We start from the raw sequence: 21,816 nt of genomic DNA on the forward strand, positions 1-21,816 counted from the left end.
ATACACACATACTCGTATGCATGTGATGGAGATGATCAACTCCGCACCGCATGACGAACAGTCCGAAAGCCGCTGCCCCTCCTCCTGAATACTGGTTCATGTGCTTTCCGACATACATGGATGTAGGAGTTGATCTGCATTTGCCGCTTCTAGACTCCCTCCCACCCTGACTTTCAACTCCAGAATACCCACACTAAGGCAACGACGACTTCTTTAAACTTTGCTTCCGTGCAGCATTGTACACTGAGGAAGTTCTACAATTATACTTTATCAAAAGCTGAGAACTGAATATAGAGAAGAATTGCTTTGCTTTTGAACAATAAGATGAAGGATAATAGCACGCTATAGAGATAGAGAGCAACAGTTACAACTGACGATGAAAGTCAACTTTAAAATATATCCTAAATTTCCAAGGCATCATGAGATCCAGCTCATGGGTATAGGAAGAAAAATCTGGTAAATTTGAAGAATTAGAATTTGTCGATCGGATCCATTAGAAATGTGTAACCTTAGCTAAGTGCAAGTCGTATCAATTAGTAGCGCTATGCGGAGCATGCATTATCAGTGTATTCCTTAGTCAGCAGTATTGTGTGGAGGTATAAATAGAGCAGAGATTGGATGATGTTGTTGTGATTAGAGTTTGTTTATCGTTCATTTCTCAAGAATTGATCAGGATACGCGAGGTGGAAAGTTTCAACGATTCAAGTTCTGTACAGTAAGATCAGGAGTGTTGTCATGGAGAAGCACATCTGGTGTTGGGAAGCCTGGCACAGATGTAACTGATTCTTCGCGTATTCTGGCTTGCAGCTGGTAGATCGTGTTGCAGCTGGTAGATCGTGTTACGGCTTGAACGCGTCACCTGTAGCTATATCCGTTCTGAGATATGTCTACATAGCAGAAGTCTTCGATAGCATTCGCGCACCGTCTGACCAGGTGAGGTGGAGTCGGGAGAGGCATGGCCTTGAGTCTGCTGGATAATGTCTGCTGTCGCGGTCACACCTCTGTGCAAATCATACTCGATGTTGTTTGCAGGAACACCGGTCGCGCGGCCTGCTGTGCAGACAACCGCTGGAGAAGGCTCTTGGTGGTCGGATTCGTGGCCACGTCTATTGGTGTGCGGCCAAAAGCATCGGGTCTGTGGATATCTCCACCAGCACGTACAACATAGGACACAATGTGATTATGTCCACCAACAGCTGCAGCATGCAGCGGTGTCCAACCGTCATCGTCACTGCAATCAGCACGAGCACCATGTAAAAGCAGAAGTCGAGCGCACTCATCTGCTCCAGCGAAGCAGCACAGATGCAGCGGTGTGATGCCCTGGTGATTGGCCACATTAACCGCTAGCCTGTCATGCACACGGCCGTCCAGTGTGCTCGTGGGCGATTTTGACAGGATTTGTCGGAGCTCTGCAAAGTCACCTTGCTGCACAGATGTCCAAAGTAGTACATTGGGATGGAAGCACACCCTTCGCTTTCTCCGACTGGTACCAGCAGTATGGCTGCTACCACTAGTCGTATGGATGGGACTACCAGTATGGTATCTTCCAGCTCTCCGTACTCCTGGTGCCGGTGGTTCATCCAAGTCATCCATGCTAGACAAACTACTGGAGTATGCACCACTGGATAGCGAAGACAGGGAACTGATGGATGCTGGTGATTCGCAGCGCAGCAAGTTACTGCTACATGTGCTGTTGAGGGTGCTGATGGAGCCAGGAGATGAACTGAACGACGAGGAGTCTTCTGAAATCTGCGGTAGAGACATACACGCGATGCTGTCTCGGTGTCTGGTGGACAATCGGCCACCATCCCCACCGGTGTAATTCAGAGACATGGTTGACTGCATGCCAGCTGCCGGTCGATGTTGCTTGATAGGGACGGGACCCTGATAAACACTGCTAGTGTTGATATTGGCTGGGGAAAGGGTGGGCATTTTGCAGTCTGCACACTCGGATCGATACTGAGTCTTCTGTCACGAATCACGCACAAAATAGTCTCCTGTCCACAGTCAGAAGGCGGTCACTAAGCACTGGCTGAGCCTCTCTGAATCCAAGCACTAAATCCGGGAAGAGAGGACTGAGTGAGGCAATGTCACGGAGCTGAGAAAGAACTAAGAGTTCCCTTACAAGAAGCACTGAGGTGTCTCATCTAAGTGATTGCTTCGCCGTGCTGACGCTTGAAGAAGTGGCGTAATGGCGACAGTAGAGACATTTATAGGCTGCTACCGTCTTGCCTGTGGGCACTGGCAGCGACGAGTGGCGAGAAACTGTCAACCTCTCTACGAAGATCTCATCACACATCAACCGAGATTGCTGTCAATACTGGGTCGGTTTACGGAGCACCGTGCCAACTGCCAACTAACGGGCTTGGCTGTGTACGGGCTTGGCTGTGTACGGGCTTGGCTGCAAAACGTGTAATACAGTGTGAGTGTCCTACTAGAACTAGTAGAAGTACACATGCAGTGAATATTGGCTGCCGCCGGGTCTGGGCTGGGGTTGGCACTGCAAGGGGTAGTGTGTATCACCTCGCATGGGAAACTGTCACCGTGTGGGCCAACCCGATGAGTACCCTGCCGTGACTTCCACACACCATCATGTACGGACGTTAACGCAGAATTGGCTTGCACTACAGCCTACAGCGTACACATCCTGTACATACGTACATGTATATACACAGAGTGGAGACTATACTGGAGGGCATTACCACCACTGGAGACAAGAGACAATAACAACAACCCGACCAATTGACAGGACGATGGGGCCCCGGACTCTTTGCGCTGCTCCCATCCAGTCAGTGCAGCCACTGCATACAGTCTGTAGAGTGGTTTGACAGGTTGACGCCATGCCAGTGCCAGTGAGTATGGGATTAGTGTAAATCACACGCTGCATGAATCCCTGTTACCCGAGGCTACACGCATACTACACGCATACTAGTACACGAGAGCTAGGACTGGTAGGAGGATCATGCCAACGGCCCACTCACACTCTCTCGTAGTGTAGAGTCCACTATGTCTGCACTAGATTGGCACACCTAGTACACACAGTCTGTAGTGGCCAGAGCGGTAAGGACTACACTGTACCTGGATGTGCAGAAACCACAGTGCAGGCTGGAGCTCCGGAGGCAACGCAGCTAAGAGTGGCCCGAACATGTTAATGAATCCACTAGAATCGCCTGTCTCTCAAGAGACTCTCTTACACGGACAGGCTCAGTTCATCAACAAGTTCGTGACAAGCCCAACTTTGGCAGGTGGCTAGACCGCAATTCTGACAAGCAGCAACAGTACACACGTTCTGTCAACGTGTACCAGCAGCACTACACTACTCTACAGCCATGTCTATGGACTATGCCTATGGCTCGGGTAGGTGCATGTACATGTACATAATCATTGTATTGTAGGTCATGGTAGACTGTGTGACAGTGTGAAGCAGCGGGTCATGGCCATGGGGTCCATAATGTACATTGTGCTTCAGTACATGTATTATGGTCATGGCGTCCACATGCATTCTATGCCTACATGTATGTGCCAGTTCGTGTCCGTCACCAGAGATTTAGGCAAATGTATACGTGCATGTACATGTACAATGTAGGTCTATGGCCATTACTGTATGATGAAGCAAGACTGCCACTGTCATCGCCACGTAATATTAATAGGGATGGTGCAGCAACCCGTGGGCGAATGGTACATGTCAAAAGGTTTGACAGACCCTGCACTCGTTGCAGCAATAGGAAAATGGCGGACTCTTGCCCGCCAGTCAGGCAATTCATGCCGTGGATCATGGGCACGTTCCGTGATGGCTCTGCAGGCTCAGCTTGGAGCAAGATAAATCCGAAAAAGGCTGCATCGAAGTTGGCAGTACTCTTCAAATGATCCACAACTTAGTTGTCATGACGTCCACATGAGCTTGGTTCGTGAAGCCATCAAACGGCCATCATTGACTCTGTAACTGTTGTCCGAAATAGGCGTAGATTCTCACGCAAGCCATGTGCCACATTAGCCAGCATGTGTTTGCAATCAGGTCGTAGCCTTGGTGTACATCATGTGTTCGAATAGGATATACATATACGTTGTAGGTGTGATTACATCATGTATTATAATGTGTGTGCGTGTGCGTGCTGTCATGAACACAGCTGGTGCATGTTCATGTACATAATACCGGAACATGTACTCAGCTACTCAGCTACACAGAAGAGAGAGAGAGTGAGAGGAAACTGCTACTTTTAATCAGGTGTAACAGCTTTTAATCAGGCTTGGATAGGCTTGGATATCTCTAGCTTTGATTGACTTGGCTCCCACCCAGCCTAACAGCCTAGATGTGATAATATACAGTCATGTACATGTAGTAGTGTAGGATGAAGATAACAGATGCAATTACGTCCGGTGGGTTGATGAGCTTAGTGTCAGCTTAGTAAAATGACAATTATTATTTACCACTGGGACCTGTCGTATTATCTCTGTGTGAGTGTGCATGAAGTGTCGCAGAAATCGACAGAACACACACTGATATTGATCCTCTGCACGTGCTGGGTGCTAGCTCCCAAGAATAGTGCTGTTCTGCCCGCCCTGCCAGCAGTGCCAGCAGTTCAGCGGTGCTTACTTCTCACACACACGCGGTATATACTGCGAATATCATGCTGCTGGATGATACATGATGACGTATGACAGTTGAGAACAATAGACCCGCAACCATACATTTACAGTGAAGTCAGTTGTCGTCTGGATTTGTGGAGCTAGTGACACACTGACAGTAGTCAACAACTAGATGTGGACTGTCACTGCACACATGTACATGCCCATCCTCACATCCTCACATGCATGTACATGTCCTCACAAACTATAGTCTAGACACTCTCATAGATAGACTGACGAACTGAAGGGTACGAATGGTCCATATTGCTAAAGGCAAACTCATGTACTTCCACGCATGCACTGGTGTGCTGTTCCGAGCTAGTTTTCGTGAATACGAAAGTAAGTAAGTTATCAAATGATCAGATGTGATATCAATGCGTGACCCGTTGTAGCACCTGCCATTTTGGCAATGCGGTCCAATGCTGAATGGTATACACTCGACAAGTACAGCACTGTACTCGACATTATCACATCACAATACACGCAGAATTCATGGGGACAGGGTACGCGTAGATCCACCTTCGCATATACAAGCAATGAACCTACTGTACTACACCATTACTACATGCAGTATGTATGTTACCGGTATATCTGTTTGACAGCTCACACTAAACTAAGTTTGTCTGAAGAAGTTTACCAAGACAAGAAGGGTTGGCAAAGGTTCGTGCACTGAATCAGTTCATAGCCTCGTATGATGTGACTAAGAACAACGAGCCCAGCACAGCTTCTCCCACACATGTTCAAAGTTTCCCATCATACTAGTAGGTACGCCTTGTTTCCGATCAACATGTTCAAAGTTATAAGCATGCGGAGCTGATTAGGTCCAGCTACTATCCACCATTGACAAACACATACAATGTAGCTGCATCGCTAGCAAGGCGCGTGGGGAGGTTAGTAAGAAAGTTAGTTGAAACGCAAGACAGACTACACTTTGCGGTCTGTCTGAATGAGGCTGAATCAGATACTTATCTCAGTGTTCCAAACTCTCTGCAAAAACGTGCAACAACTTCCCAAGTCCATGATTACGTGTACTGATTTCGAATTTAGAATGTCACCATTGCAGCCTGGATGACTGGACAGCAAAGACTGCTCAAGGTATACCAACTTTTTGCAAGTAGCTTCTGCTGTTCCTGTTTGCATTATTTTTTTTATTTTTTCACCTTGTAATATCCCTTCTTCCCTCTCTAATAACAGCCACCTTCCCTTCCTTTCCCCATGAGACTCCCATTGATAGGCATCTATTTGCCTCTTGGAGAATCCTTGAAAATATAATATCAAATAAAAGACTTCCAAATGTCACTTCAGCTCGTCCTACTTATTGCCATATTAAAATAAAAGACTGGTAACGATTATGTAATGACAGACGATGTCATAAATATGTTAGTCACTGTTCGAGTCGCAACTTTCACAATAGTACATGGATGTCGGGAGGGGTGTGGGGGTGTGTGTGGAGGGGGGGGGGGGGTGCGCACAGCTACTGAGACAATGTATACTGAGGCAATACTCTTGGCAGTTCCAAGGGAAAGGGATTGTAATGTTACTGTTTCCAGTACCGGTACGTGACCATGGTGACGGTGTTCATGTACTGACAACAGTTACTGTTAGTGCAGACAAGATGGACGACCTGCGACTAGATAACTGCCTTGCGGGGTGGTAAATGCAGATGAACTGTTACTTTCCAGCACTGTCAGGTATTTGCAGGGCTAGTGCTTAGTATTTGCAGGGCTAGTGCTTGGTATTTGCAGGGCTAGTGCTTAGTATTTGCAGGGCTAGTGCTTGGTATTTGCAGGGCTAGTGCTTGGTATTTGAACCCACTCTACAGTCCACTGTTAGCGTTGCTTTCGTGACGTCATACCGTGGAAAGACATGGTAATTGGTATGCATGTTCCGTTCTATGTTTCTCCTCTCAGACAGACGAACATTCTGAGTCGTTGTTGCCTGGAGGATCACTACAAGGTTATTCAGTAGAGCCGTTTGTTTGCAGCTAGATTGAAGGAGGAAGCTTCATTCCTGCAATTCTGAACATACCGTTCTTATTGAAGTCACCCCAGCCTATACACACACCGTGGAGCATACATGTACTGGTTATCTATTCAATTCACACTGGACTGTGGAGAGTGCTGTGCTAGATCATGCACCAATCGCCATGCATACCAAGCAGAGAGAACTACGCTTGGTCTAGTGGGATTAGTCTGCAATACGTTCAGTTATGCTGCCACTGTACTGCCTTTACCGACTAACACGAGACTCGGAACCAAGTGATGATGTATGAATTGGGGTTGTATCAATCCCAGACACTATGCTGTACTGATTACTCTGATATGGGTCTAGTGTTCCAGCAAATAATTCGACTACAATTAATGGTGGCTGTATGACACCTGCACACAGAGGCTGGACTGTGCATGCATTACAGAGTTACTCTGGGGAAGGCTACCACTACTCGCAGTCCTGCTACATGCTGCTCATTACTCATTACTCACTACTGAATACTAATACTAACGTTAGTGTGAATGTAATGCGAGTAATGCGGAAATCTCGCAAACACTCCCACTCAATAACTCAAACGCATATCTAGATCAGTAGATGGGCGCTCGCCACTCCGCTGGCGTTGCGCTGGAGATATTCAATTCATCAACCAATCACGTGGAAACAGAGCGCCAATCTACCATGCACGATCTACTATTTATTTTGCTCTAGAACCTACGATCGGTCGGCATCTCCCTGCAGTGAATGATCTATTCACCACCCTGCTGCACGCTGCACACTGCATGCATGATGTATGGTGATACGATCAGTGAGGATGCAGTTGGCTAGACGTGTGGCGCTAGGGCATAGGCGGAGTCAATGGAAATGCACACGTCTACTTGAAGTAGGTCTAGCGATGCCGTCTTCTATGGTCTCTACTAAGTATACGGACCAGGCACAGCACGAGTTGATGTACAGCTCAGTGTGGATGTTATTCTCCATACTATGAAGTACGAACTCAGACCTCGTTGGAGCAACCAACTAACTTTATCAAGTACGAGACATACCAAAACATCTCACTTTGTGGGAGAGGCTAGCACTTTCGCCGTGGGGAAGTCGGCATCGCGCGCCCGCTTATCAGCAATTCCCATTCATCAACTTGATCAAGGCAGGACATGAGACCCAGTGGCAGTACACTCAGCGTAGGTCCAGACTGACCAGACTCCCTGGACAGAGTGATTTCGTACACAGGCTTAGAGTTAGAGCTGAGAACAACATCGTGTTCGACCATAAAGAGTAGTAGGAGAGTAGTAGGAGAGTAGTAGGAGAGTAGTGAAGAAATAGCGGTGAAGGACATGACTGTGTACTGTAGGCAGCTGATCAGCCTACAAACTCAACGTACCCGGCTGCTGTAGAGTATAACCTTCACTTTCTACCGGCTGAAGACATAATGCCTTGATGGCAGTGTAGACTCAGACATGTAGTTATCTGACCGGTCCGTGATGGCGTGACTGGCGTCCCACACAGTCCAACTGTCAAGTTGTCATGCACTTGCCTTAGAGCTATTCCATGTTCTGTACTGTAGTGTACCGGCCTACATGTACATGTATGACTGCTAACTTGGCATGCGAATAGGCACATGAGTGTTCTCTGTATAATAATGGTCGTTCATTCCCATAGTTTCCCTGCCCATGGCCAACTCTGCCATGTACCATGAGTCCATGATCGCACTATTCCGGTTAGTCTGATTTGTCAAAATTAATGCACTTACATGCCCATTTACGATAATCATGATATGGGATATTGGTTTTGACTGACGGGTGACTGCCAAGCCTCCAATGTTGCCACTTACCATCTTGGACCGTAAGTGAACTTTGTACTTCACTCTGCCTGTAGTGCTCACTCTGCCTGTAGTGCTGCGGTGTGTGCAGCGTGAGAAGCAGTCGCCCTACGTGGTGCTGCTCCACTGGACCAAGTGATCCTCAGCTCCTAGGCAAGATCAAGGTCATGTTCGACTTCTGGTGTTCGACATGCCCTGTTGTCATGTATGTGTTTCCCAGGCTTTCCACCACTCTAACATGACCAATCTGATTACCGGTACAACCATTGTCAACTAACAATCTTTAGCCTTAGCATTAGCCTATCCACTGCCTGCAGTTCAGCATGTGGCACGAATAGCCGAGGCTACCAGTTGGGGGGATTTCGCGGAGTAGGGATGACAGGAGGAAAGCAATTGATCTGTGGCACTGCAAATGTGATAAGAACGCAATGTACGCTAGCGCTAGCGAGTTGAAAACGTGCAATGATTATGAATTACCCGTACGGCGAGTGGATGAACAATACACTGGCGTTGCCTGTTGGGCGATAAGACACTTGTCGGAACAAACATTGATGCGGCACTGGAGCATGAAAGTAGAAGCACATGATATTGTCGACTAAACAATTACCTTGGACTGGATTTGAAGTCTCACGGATGTGATGTAGCATCATGGATTCATAGCGCTACGGCATTCCGGCACAGCAATACTGCTGATACTGCTTCGGTCCACGATCATAAATAATCATTGGAGAAAAACGTGCAGCCAATTTCCCTGATGTTCCAGTCCGTATCACCATATTTGTGCACGATGTCCTATAGAGGCGAGTGATGTAATGCCAAAATGGTGTCGGGACGCTATCATCCGATCAGATGGTTAACTGTGACTCCACAGCGCACTGTACTGTATGGTGAGTTGGGCAAACATTGCTGCAAAGATTGAATGAGTTGCACTATACTGTCGTATTCTAGTCACCGCCACCGCCAGGGAGTGGGGTATTTTACCAATCTCTTATTCACCGCCACCGCCACCGCCAGGGAGTGGTGTATTTTACCAACCTCTTAGTCACCACAATCCTGATGCAACCTACTTTCTAAATAATTAGAACATTGAATAGTCATTGTTTGTTGTTCTGATGATGGTAATATTGACGACTCATTACTGTTTTCGGCGGTGTGCCTGTTGACCTGAAAACTCTACACACGGTAGTTACGGTCTGGTGCACAGCTGCTCACTGTGTCTAATTACGAATCTGCAAGTCTAGAGAATGCCTAAGGTTTCGGCAAACGTTGCAACTCGATTATAAGCCTAACCGTTTATGTTTCACTGCAGTGGTCTGCATAGTACACTCGACCCTATCATCATGATGGAATCATAATAATGACTTTGTACATGTGCAAGAACAGGTGCAGACATGTCATGTGTATGTGGGTGTGGTTCAGTGGTTAGTACAGTCATGTACTTCGCCTCCAGTGTGTGTGTGTATGTGTGTGTGTGTCTGTGTGCCAGCATGTAGAATATCTCATTCCTATCCAAGACCGGAGGAAGCAGTTTTTGGTTGGTCCGGCCATACTCTAGTCTTTCATACAGTTTGTGTATGATATGTAGCGGGGTAGTCACATGACCTCCTCAATAGTAAACACACGTAACGTTGGTGGACAAAAGAGTTGGTCCGGCTTAGGCCTGACCAAGCGGACTAGTTCCGCCGGGCTTGCTATCAGACACCCCACTTGCGAGGCAAACATCCAATGCCCTACATGTATTCATGGCATACAATCATGTGTAAATACAAATGATGGCAGAATAAAGGTTACACATCGGGGAGGGTAGCAGCCTAGAGGCATAGACCCCTTACAAGGGCGTGTCACCGACGTTGGATAACTCGGAGGCCAGCAGAGTGAACAACCGTCATCATTATTCAGCTCCCTTCCGAATCGAGCAACTTGCTCAGCAATTAACCTAGCTAACGATGTCATCCTCCCTCCGGGCATACGACAGGCATTGCCTGGCTGTATATGAATGGTTCCTACTCTCTCGCCTACTCCTCCCCCCTCTCTCTCTCTCTCTCTCTCTCTCTCTCTCTCTCTCTCTCTCTCTCTCTCTCCCTCCCTCCCTCCCTCCCTCCCTCCCTCTCTCTCTCTCTCTCTCTCTCTCTCTCTCTCTCTCTCTCTCTCTCTCCCTCCCTCCCTCCCTCCCTCCCTCCCTCCCTCCCTCCCTCCCTCCCTCCCTCCCTCCCTCCCTCCCTCCCTCCCTCCCTCCCTCCTCCCTCCCTCCCTCCCTCCCTCCCTCCCTCCCTCCCTCCCTCCCTCCCTCCCTCCCTCTCTCTCTCTCTCTCTCTCTCTCTCTCTCTCTCTCTCTCTCTCTCTCTCTCTCTCTCTCTCTCTCTCTCTCTCTCTCTCTCTCTCTCTCTCTCTCTCTCTCTCTCTCTCTCTCTCTCTCTCTCTCTCTCTCTCTCTCTCTCTCTCTCTCTCTCTCTCTCTCTCTCTCTCTCTCTCTCTCTCTCTCTCTCTCTCTCTCTCTCTCTCTCTCTCTCTCTCTCTCTCTCTCTCTCTCTCTCTCTCTCGCTTGTACGCTTGCCCCTAATCAGACCCTTGAGTACCATAGCATCCTCCTATCTCAGTTACCAGTATCCTGGCAGTATGAGCAGGTCATTGTCTGGAAGTCAGCCCCCCCCCCCCCCCACACACACACACCTCCCCAAACAACACATTTTCCTACGCCACTGAATTATAACCTTTTTTTGTACTCATCCTGGAATCCCTTTTGGCAAGAAGGAGCCCATTCTACTAATCTACTTACCAAACGGTCATTCCTCGTGAACCCACCGCACGGGATGTGTGGAGGATCTTTTTTCCCCACATGCGCACATAACATCCATACCCACACAAGTCATACATACACGTACACATGCAAGCACGGGGCTAACTAACGATGACCTAAGTCCTTGGCATGCATGGTGACCATGGTGACTGAGTCACATGTGCACGGTCCGGTCATGCCGTCACGCACGTGTTCCGTTGGCGCATGGCGAAGGGTGCAGTTGGCACGTGCTTCTGTACATGTGCTAGCTATGCTTGCAGATGTTATCAACAAGTAGGTCGAATGCTGCACACGATGGGCTGAGGTCTCTTTGACTGCTGACCAACTCCAGATGAACTCCAAAGACGTTCAAACCTTTTGTCTTTACGGTTGTTTACTGCCTAGTTCTAGACCAGAGGCTGGTGCAGAGCGAGCAGAGAACATCAACCAACTCGTTAACGATTATCGCTGACTGGCTGTACAGTGCAGGAGGAAGGAAGACACATCCTGCAGTTCAGAGAGAGATCACTGATTATCTTTAGTACTAGTAGTGCTGCTTTTACCAATGTTCGTGAGCGTGAAATCAATGACAATAGCTAGCTAATGTCTGATTCTCTCAAATAGACTGCACCTGTGTGCAATCAGTCAATAGTGGTGTTAGTGTGGCGGGGCGGTAGTGTTCAATGATTCCATCATGTCCTTTGTTGCTGGTGTAGTCGGAGTAGCGTTGCTTGACGGCGTACGCAGTCGCGGTGTTTGTCAACAGTATGGATGACATTCTGCGCGAGCATTTTCAGTTCAACAGAAAGCAGAAAGTACTGATCATGGTCTGCTTCGTAGCGGACATGCTGCTGGCGCAGCAAGTTGGTGTGTTGGTGTTTATTGCTGATAAGCCCACGTGGCACTGCGAATCAATCGCTGCTCCTGTCCTTGCTGGTCATGGCCATGGTAGCAACGTCAAAAGCAGGTACAAGCTGAATCATGATGTAGGAAAGTCTAATGTCTTACCGGACGCTGGGGATAAGTGCCTGCAACTGGCCAGTGGAGCGTGCAAACCTTCGTTCGTGGATATGCGCTCTTTAGCGACAGCAGAGGTGAGAGTTCTAAGATTGTCATGGGCCATGTCTCGAATGTCCTCTGCAAACTGCCTCAAATCACGCTGCCTCAAATGGAGATAAAGGCAGAGAGAATAAATGCAGGGAAACAAGACAGCACACTCTGGACTACTGAGAATGTCACCTGATTTAAAACAGGTACTTTTACAAAAACACACGACAATTGTATTATCACTCTGCGCTGCGTGCGTGTGTGTGTGTGTGTGTGTGTGTGTGTGTGTGTGTGTGTGTGCGCGCGTGTGTGTGTCGGTATGTCTAGGCGTGGAGCCTGTGAGGGGTATTTTAATGTTCAAAACAAATAGCCACACACCATTTGACGGCACAAAGCAGCAGGGCAGCGATGAGACGTATGGAATGGCGGGAGTGGGGTAGAAGCAGGGGCAGCTTTGCCGACCATAGGGTCTCGACTTCATTGCAACCCAGCACTCAACAGAAACAACAGAATACATGCAGTGGTGGTCACGGGACATGAGTCAAAGTAGGCACAATATCAGTGAGTCATGGAGTGAATGGAGGAGAAAACAGGTATGACGTTCACCCCAGCTGTGAAGCCAGAATCCAGTGCTAGTGCAAGGCCGTCCCACTTTTTCGGCCGTTTTTTGTTTTGTTTTTTTGAGCACATTACAACAAAGCACAATGATCGCAGCTTAGCGCAAACATGACAAATCCTTGTCCCCGATCGTGGTTTGTTGCAGAAAAAAAGTCTTTCATTGCAGTTACACTTAAATGGCACCAAATACCCGGAAATGCTTGCAATTGGCTTCAATTTTTGAATTTTTTTCCCGGGGGAGGACCCCGCACCCCCCTTCCATGGCCGCCCCACCTCCAAAGTCGGTGCGACGGGCCTGTAGTGTGCAACGTCCACTACTGCAGTGTTTGTAGCTATACATGTATACATGTTCATTGCAACAAGACTGCTGCTCGAAACGCTTCAAGAATATTTTGACGCCCCCCCCCCCCCCCCCCTCCTAAAAGGTGGACCAGCCACACCACTGGTGTATGTGCACTTATAGCAATGTAACACATACATATACATGTGCAGCTGTGATGCCGAGACCCTTGGTCGGCTGAGCTTCACAGGTCCCACCCACTCCGTCCTGCTGGATATGTACCATTGTGCCGAGTTCTCCTCCTCATGATTTTTAGTTCATTATGCAGTGAGTGTTCAATAGTAAAAAACAAAAAAACAAAAAACATGCTCAATCTGCAGCTACACATATATGTATAGGGATTGTGCCTGTGCACGTGTGGCTTGTGTATGTAAAATACCGCTCAATGAAATCCAGTCGCATCCCTCAAGTAAGCGCCGGGCATTGCGCAGCTCTACACCTGTCAACACTGGGCTGTGAAATGATGCAAGACTCGCAAACTTGAGTGACACGACTGGATTTCATTGAGCAACACTGTGCTTGTATCTGTTCGTCCGTGCATGTGTGTGTGTGTGTGTGTGTGTGTGTGTGTGTGTGTGTGTGTGTGTGTGTGTGTGTGTGTGTGTGTGTGTGTGTGTGTGTGTGTGTGTGTTGTACTATGCAGTTCAGCCTGGTATGCGAGAAAGAAGGAGTCGCTGCGTACGCTCAATCTCTGTACTTCATAGGCATGCTGTTGGGCAGTGCTGTTGGTGGTTGGGCTACCGATCGCTATGGTCGACGTCATGCAATGATATCTGGCGCAGCACTGACAACCGCTGCGTCACTCTGGTCTGGTGTTGCACAGTCCTTCTGGTCACTTGCGCTCTCACGTCTAGTTGCTGGTGAGTACACGCCATTATGCAGGTCACGCGGGGGGATCGGTGCATGTGACCATGTTCCCAGTTACGTATTACACCAAGTGCCCGGCACTGCCTCAACACGACTGACTGGATACGGATAAGACATCAGATCATGCATGAGTGCTGCGCTTGTACACACACACACACACACACACACACACACACACACACACACACACACACACACACACACACACACACCTTGCGCAGGATTCACATGGACTGCGTATCGGGTTCGATTTCGGTGCATGGAGTCTGGAAGGATTTACAAATGCATGTACACTTGATTAGTTGAAATGCACGTAGAGTCCAGTTTTACAATGTGATTTTTAGTAATGTAGTTTAGTGTGAGTGTGAGTATGAGTAGCTTGTACTGGACTCCGTTTCCAAAACTTGTTTGTCACGTGAACGTTGGTATTTGTGTTTGTGTGGCCGTTTGTAGGTTTAGGTGGAATGTGGTGCACAATGGCGTCCATGGTATATGCCAGCGAGATTGTTGCGCCCAGCTACCGAGGCTTTGTCACTAGCCTTATCAGCGTCTCGTTGAGTATCGGTGTGTCGCTAGCGTCACCCGTGGCCTACATCTTTCAAGACAGCTGGAGAGATGTGATGTTAGCAATGACAGCACTAGCGGCGTTCAGTACCTTTCTGCTTTGGATGTAAGTACTCCCATGTTCTTAGACAGTGGTACTGATAACAACAGTATCGCTTTGGAACATGTATTGAACAGCAGGTTTTGAGGTCTGGTCCAGGGCCCTGCCCCAGGAAATGAGTATTGTTGGCTAAGCTCAATTTTATGGTTAAACCTGGCACCCTTTTCCACTAAATATATGGTTTCTGATTTTGAGGGGCAATCCTGAAAAACATATAACTACTTCACACGGACGCACGCACACACGCATACACACACACACACACACACACACACACACACACACACACACACACACACACACATACACACACACCTCAGACCTCAGATCTGCCCATCGCGGAAGTAATGATAGCGAACAGCTATGTTAGTCATAGCAACTTGTGCTGGGATTACACCATTCAACAGCTTGCAAGGCTGATGAATTGACCGCCACTAATTTTAGCCTGATGTCCACCACACAGCTGATTGCACACACACACGCACACACATAAACACACCTTGCACACACACACACACGCCGGAGGCGAAGGTCTGTTGAGTTGTATATTGCTCTGCACGTTGTGTGTGTTGGGCACTGTATTGGAGCTTCCTCGACCGGCCTTTGTTATATTTTACTTCAAGTATTTGATTTGAGTCCTCTAGTTCATCATGATTTCGTGTTTATGTCAGTACAAGTACAGTAAAACCTACCCTAGCGCCCTTGGTGCAGCGGAAACTATCCTGATATAGCAGGATTCCGCTTGATCCAGGGATACAAGCCAGTTTGATGCACAGCGCTTTGGTGTGTGAAAACTTGTCCGGTCAATACATGATTTCGCTGTGTGGTATATGATCCGGAAAATACAGGTTTTACTGTACTTTCGGTTCCACTCACGGTACAGATCATGCAGTGTAGTCTGGCAGTACTAGTAGCTAGCGTATTCTTGTGGTCATAACTCATTATTATTGGTTTGTATCACTCCTGCAGGTTTTTATGTGAATCTCCCCGCTGGTGCTTTACTCATGGTCGTCATGACGATCTGGAAGATCTCCTCATCAACTGGGCATCGAGTGGTTCACAGAAGCAGCAGGCCCTAGCAATGTTACAGACTGCCATCAAAGCATCACACGAAGAGTTGAGCCCTGCTATAGGCAGCAGCAGCAAGGAATCAACCATCACGCTGTCGGCACTCTTTACCGGGCGATTTCGAAAGAAGCTCTTCCCTCTCCTGTGGACATGGTGAGCAAGTGTTGTGGTGTGTTGCGGCAGTGCGTTATATGTAGAGGGTTTTTTGCTAGGTTAGAAGATTGAGTGTGAGCGGTGTGCATTTGTAAGTGTTTATCTCTGTATCACTTGAGACTGGGTGGTTCACCTATCCATAACGGCCTAGATTTTAAAATGAAACTGCAGGGTACGTCCAACCAACTGGTGCAGTATTTCCAGACTAGAGTAGGTGGTAAATCTTCCCCAGGCCACAATGAAACTGTACATGTATATGGCCCAGATAACCTGACTGAGGGTGTTGTTCACTTTCAAATTTGGATTTCACGGAGAATTTCAAAGTATTAGGAAATTACGAGGCATGTGGCCTATAATTTCCTAATTCTTCACTGCAGACTGAATATTTTCCACCGTCATAGATACATGTACATCACATTGCATTTTGCTGTGTACATGCCAGTGCACACGCATCCTGATCAACATGGCAATATGCGCATGCACAGCAGCAGAGGGCTGCAGGTGTGCGCATGCGCGTAGCTGCACTGTACTGCCATCATGGATAGCATCTACTCTATACTCTGTACACTGTTCACTGTTCACTATACACTATACACTATACACTGTACACTGCACTGCAGTGAGTTATACCCTGCACTGTCACGGTACTGCCATCACATGCGCCTGTTGACTTGACAACTCCCCCACTCGCTGACCACGCGACCTGATTTTCTCAGCCACTGTAATAGCCGTGGTTGGCTATAAAAACCCTGCAATCGCCACGCAAAGTGGTCATTGGCTACCCCAGTCATGTATTAAAAAAATAAATAAAAAAAGTAAATTATCGTGTCCGTTCCCGAAGGGAACTCACGATGGCCGCTAACACCCGGTAAACCCTAGCGGCAGATGCAGCGCCTAACGGTGGGGGTGAGTGGATAAGTCTCACAACCACTGGCACAAGTGCCGAGAACGACCCCATTAGCTGCATCCATGTACCCCTTGTGCCTGGCCACAAGTTCCCAGTTGACTGTGTGTAGCAGCACGGCTGGAAAAACCGCTCCCAGGCAGGACTTGAACCAGGTACCTCTCGTATCTCAATCATGGTCTTTGACCATCCCACTGTGCCTGCCTGCCTAGCCATGTATTGCTTGGTGTTAGGTACCTCCTCCCGTACCTTTTCTAGCTGGCCTGCATGCACTTACGTACTCACCTTTTGTCTCCTTTTGTTCCGTTGGCCTGGGTAGCTACTTGCGCGCCCATATTTGCCATAGCTACCCAGGCCCTTTATCTTGCCGTTCAGACTTGATCTCGTCTCTATCAACCTTGTCTCTCTCTTTTCTCACTCGTCAATAATCACCATGTAGTTGTTTCGTTCGTCTTGGTCTCTTGTCTCGTCGTCTATAATAAATGTCGTTCCCACTAACTTGTTCCCGTTGTCAGTCGTCCTGTTTCGAACTCAACATTGGCGCCCGATTATTGATCGACCCACGACCCTGAGATCATCCCATGCCCAGCCGTCCTCAACCACCATTCGTCTCGTCTATGTCAACCTCGTCTCGTCCATGTCAGTCTCGTCTCTCCTACGCCAACCTCGTCTCGTAATTATCAACCTCGTCTCTCCTACGCCAACCTTACCTCGTCTATTCTCGTTCAAGCCATGCAGGTCAGCTACCTTTCTCTCTTTCTTTTTTTTGTATGCTTCTTCGTCAAATTTATTTTCGTGAATTTTTTTGTAGTGTGTGCGCGCGCGTGTGTTCGTAAAACATAACCAAGTTAGGGGTCCGATCATGGTGAGCCACGCTCTAATTTTTGGATGTTTAGCAAAAGTGTAACTAGGCTGTATTAGCCGTGCAAAATACTAGTAATTCACGTTCCTCGTCAAACTCCAATAGTTATTACACACTATAAGTAGTACAGGAATGATCTGTAGTGCATTTAGTAAACACTTTCGTGAGATCCGTGCGCGCGTGCAGTATGTGTGTGTGTGTGTGTGTGTGTGTTTTCTCCTCCAGTTGATTTTTTTAAATCTTTTTCTCTCTTTTTTTTCTCTCCGCGAGGACGCGGGATTTTTTTTCATGGAGGGGTTGTATGTTAGGTACCTCCTCCCGTACCTTTTCTAGCTGGCCTTCATGCACTTACGTACTCACCTTTTGTCTCCTTTTGTTCCGTTGGCCTGGGTAGCTACTTGCGCGCCCATATTTGCCATAGCTACCCAGGCCCTTTATCTTGCCGTTCAGACTTGATCTCTCTCTCTCTCTCTTTTTCCTCACTCTTCAATGTAGTCGTTTCGTTCGTCTTGGTCTCTTGTCTCGTCGTCTACTAGTATAATAAATGTCGTTCCCACTAACTTGTTCCCGTTGTAATGTCTGGATCCGTTGTCAGTCGTCCTGTTTCGAACTCAACATATAATAAATGTCGTTCCCACTAACTTGTTCCCGTTGTAATGTCTGGATCCGTTGTCAGTCGTCCTGTTTCGAACTCAACATTGGAATAAAACAAAAACTAATACTGGCGTGCATGCTCTCACTTCTCAGTCTAGCTTTATCAAGTAATTTCGCTTCTGTTTTTGTTTCCACTCAGGGCTTCTGTATGTTTAGTGGCTTACAGTCTGTCGTTGAAAATCGATGGTTTGGGCGACAAGTACATCAGCTTCTTCTTGCTGGCAGTTGCTGGAGTACCGTCCAACTTTGGCATCATTCGGTGTTTACACTACATTGGACGTAAAGCCTGCTTAATGTGGCTTCTGGCGCTTGTAGCATTCTTCACCGGCCTCTGTGTCTTGAACAAACTGGAATGGTTCACAACACGTAAGTACTTGCCAAGCAGGTCCGGTGCGGTCTGATCTACACGTAGAACCGGCACTTGTTATGTTGGAAGATGCTATGTACAGGCTCGGAAGTGAAGTCAATTTCATACACTTGCTGCACCGCCGCGCACCATCCAGGATTGTGTCAGTGCTTCACAGCAACACACCCGATCCAGGGCCATGCCAGTGCTTCACCCGATCATATTGCTAGCAATCACAATTGATAAGCCAAGTTGCTGCCAGTATGTCAGCGTATCTGAAAGATCACTTGAATATCAGTGTGTCGCTAGCATTACCCGTGGCCTACATATTTCAAGATAGTTGGAGAGATGTGATGTTCCAGCCACCAACAAACCTTTTTTTTAATTGTCTTTCCCTACCCATCGTTTCTGCTGTCTATTGTTTTCAGACTTATCACACACACTGGGAAGTGCACAAGCAACTGCCAGTGGTGGAAGTGGCAGCTATATCAACTGGTTGCTGGTCTTCTCTGTGCTTGCACGCTTTTCAATCTCCTCTGCATACTCTGTTCTCTACACCTACACACCGGAACTGTTTCCAACGGCTGTACGGTAAGTACACGACCCCCCCCCCCCCTCTCTCATCCCTCTCTGTCTCTGTCTCTGTCTCTGTCTCTCTCTCTCTCTCTCTCTCTCTCTCTCTCTCTCTCTCTCTCTCTCTCTCTCTCTCTCTCTCTCTCTCTCTCTCTCTCTCTCTCTCTTCTCTCTCTCTCTCTGTCTCTCTCTCTCTGTCTCTCTCTGTCTCTCTCTGTCTCTCTCTCTCTCTCTCCTCTGTCTCTCTCTCTTTCTCCGCCTGCCTTAGTACATGTTTGTGTGTCATTTGCAAGTGGTGTGTGCCGCATATCTTTATATCTACTTCCGAGTCAGTGCAATTGTACTCTTTGTTATATGATGCAACCTTGCTTAGTGTGACTTGGTCGTTCAAAGGTGATGAATGTATGCCACATCACTGTTTCTGAAATACTGTGTATTTTCTCTCGGTGTACATACCACTGTTTCTTCAATTTATGTTCTGTATGTTCTCTCTCGGTGTGCAGAAGTAAAGGACTTGGTGCATGCACACTGGTGTCTCGCTTTGGTGCCATCGCCTCTCCATTCTTCCTGGGATTGGTAAGCCAATTCTAGCACATAAACAAAAAGACCTGTTGCAACATGGAAATGATTTTGAAGACTCCACTGTAGCTGTATTGCTGTATACATGCATCAACTTGACAATTGCTCACATTGACATGTACATCCTGAAGTAGTCTCTTGCTACACTTTAGTGATGAGTCCAGTGTTTCATGAAATTCCAGCCTTTCGGTGTAAGGTACATATACGTTTGGATTTGCCTGACACATTTCTGCTGTCCCTGGCCGGTATACTTATGTTGCATTGGCTACGTGTATGCACGCCATTGAGTAGGTATCTGTCACTATTGCGGAGTAGATATCTGTCACTATTGAGCATATATTTGTCACTTGTATTGAGTAGGTATCTGTCACTATTGCGGAGTAGATATCTGTCACTATTGAGTAAGGAGGAAAACTTCCTTCTGCCAGCGGAGAGGGCTCGACACAATAATGTGGAGCACTATCACTATTGAGTATACATTTGTCACTTGTATTGAGTAGATATCTGTCACTATTGTGCCATGACTGCTTACAGAGTGCTATTCATCCGGCATGGCCATATGTGGTCTTCTTCATCAGCTCTATCACGGCATGTATGTGCATGCATCGAATGCCGGAGACAAGAGACCGAGACCTGCCGGAATCCCTTCAAGATGTCTACCAGCTGATAGCCGACTCGTGACTGGTTACCATAGGGACAGTGTATGTTTTAATTGCTTCGATTATCAAGTGGTTGAATCACACATTAGTGTTATTGATACACATGTATTATCCTCCTCGTTTCCAGCCGTGAATCCCGGTATTACATTGAGAATTTGCTTGAGAGGAAATGATTTAGTTCTCTCCAGAGAAAACTTGATTCCGCAAAAATAATTTATTTTAGGAAAACTCACGCATGCATGTACATGTAGGTTCATGCTTGAATGTAGATCACTAGGTACTCCGTTTTATTTGGTAGCAGGTTTTATTTCTGACGAAATGAGTGGTAGGGTTTGAGAGTGCCGATTCCAAATTTTAGATGGTCTAGTCCACCCACCTAGAAGGCAGTTGTCTCAGACATTTAGGCTAGATAGACTGAACCCGGCATTTCAAAGAAGTAGTAAGTCATTTACAGTTGTTAAAACGGTGTTTGAAGTTTTCTACTGATTCAGAGTATTTCAGACTTACCTTGGCCAAAGCTGTTTGCTACTGACTAGCAATTCTCTCCAATTGAACTTATCTTCTATAGCCATTTTCAACTTTAGATTTTCAACTTTCGATTTGGTCAGTGAGATGAAGTCACAACTTACTTGAGTTGAAATTTCACCCAGCTCTTACTGTATTCTATTAGGTCAGCCGGTTGTCAATTTGTCACACTGGAAATCATGGCCACTGGCTTTAGAATAAACAGTTCTTGCTTCTCATTATGTGGACTATGGAGTAACAGTATCTCTCGGGCCTGAATCAACGATACTGCCCTGACATCCATGTCTGATTCTATACATAAAGTCCTGCCAGAACTCTAGGATTGTCTACTTCATGCCCTGCCTGTGAGCGCTCTGATTGGCTCAAACCGTGGCAACGATCACGTGGCAAGTGTGAATATGTTTCATGTTCCAGTAGATCTACTCTATTACTAGTACTATTAAGTATTAGCAAGAGTACATGTTATCTCCTCTTGGTATTAAAGTGCAGGCCTTGAGACAGTTGATTTGAACCAGGTCCAGGGAGTTGCAGGCCCGTCGCACCGACTTTGGAGGTGGGGCGGCCATGGAAGGGGGGGGGGGGGTCCGGGGGCCCTCCCCGGGAACAAATTTCAAAAATTGAAGCCAATTGCAAGCATTTCCGGGTATTTGGTGCCATTTCAGTGCACGGTAACTACAATGAAAGTCTTTTTGATTCTGCAACAAACGAAGAAGACGTTACGATCGGGGACAAACATTACCCTCCCCCGGG

At 47.3% G+C, this 21,816-nt stretch overlaps 2 protein-coding genes across 2 annotated transcripts; one reads left to right on the forward strand and one right to left on the reverse strand.

Annotated features, from left to right (window-relative positions):
• Positions 1-209: 209 nt before the first annotated feature.
• Positions 210-2,193, reverse strand: LOC135816211 (cortactin-binding protein 2-like). The gene has a single exon (XM_065329611.1). It carries the CDS (start codon positions 1,930-1,932, stop codon positions 994-996), a length of 939 nt encoding a protein of 312 aa, XP_065185683.1. The 5' UTR covers positions 1,933-2,193; the 3' UTR covers positions 210-993.
• An 8,907-nt stretch (positions 2,194-11,100) lies between these two features.
• On the forward strand, positions 11,101-21,284 carry LOC135816215 (solute carrier family 22 member 15-like). The gene is made up of 8 exons (XM_065329617.1): positions 11,101-12,301; positions 13,856-14,072; positions 14,533-14,749; positions 15,713-15,964; positions 18,524-18,750; positions 19,159-19,321; positions 19,807-19,879; positions 20,417-21,284. Exons 1-8 carry the CDS (start codon positions 11,975-11,977, stop codon positions 20,561-20,563), a joined length of 1,623 nt encoding a protein of 540 aa, XP_065185689.1. The 5' UTR covers positions 11,101-11,974; the 3' UTR covers positions 20,564-21,284.
• The last annotated feature ends 532 nt before the right edge of the window (positions 21,285-21,816 follow it).

Source organism: Sycon ciliatum, chromosome 4, assembly GCF_964019385.1.
Source record: "Sycon ciliatum chromosome 4, ocSycCili1.1, whole genome shotgun sequence".
In the NCBI taxonomy this organism is placed as follows: domain Eukaryota; kingdom Metazoa; phylum Porifera; class Calcarea; order Leucosolenida; family Sycettidae; genus Sycon; species Sycon ciliatum.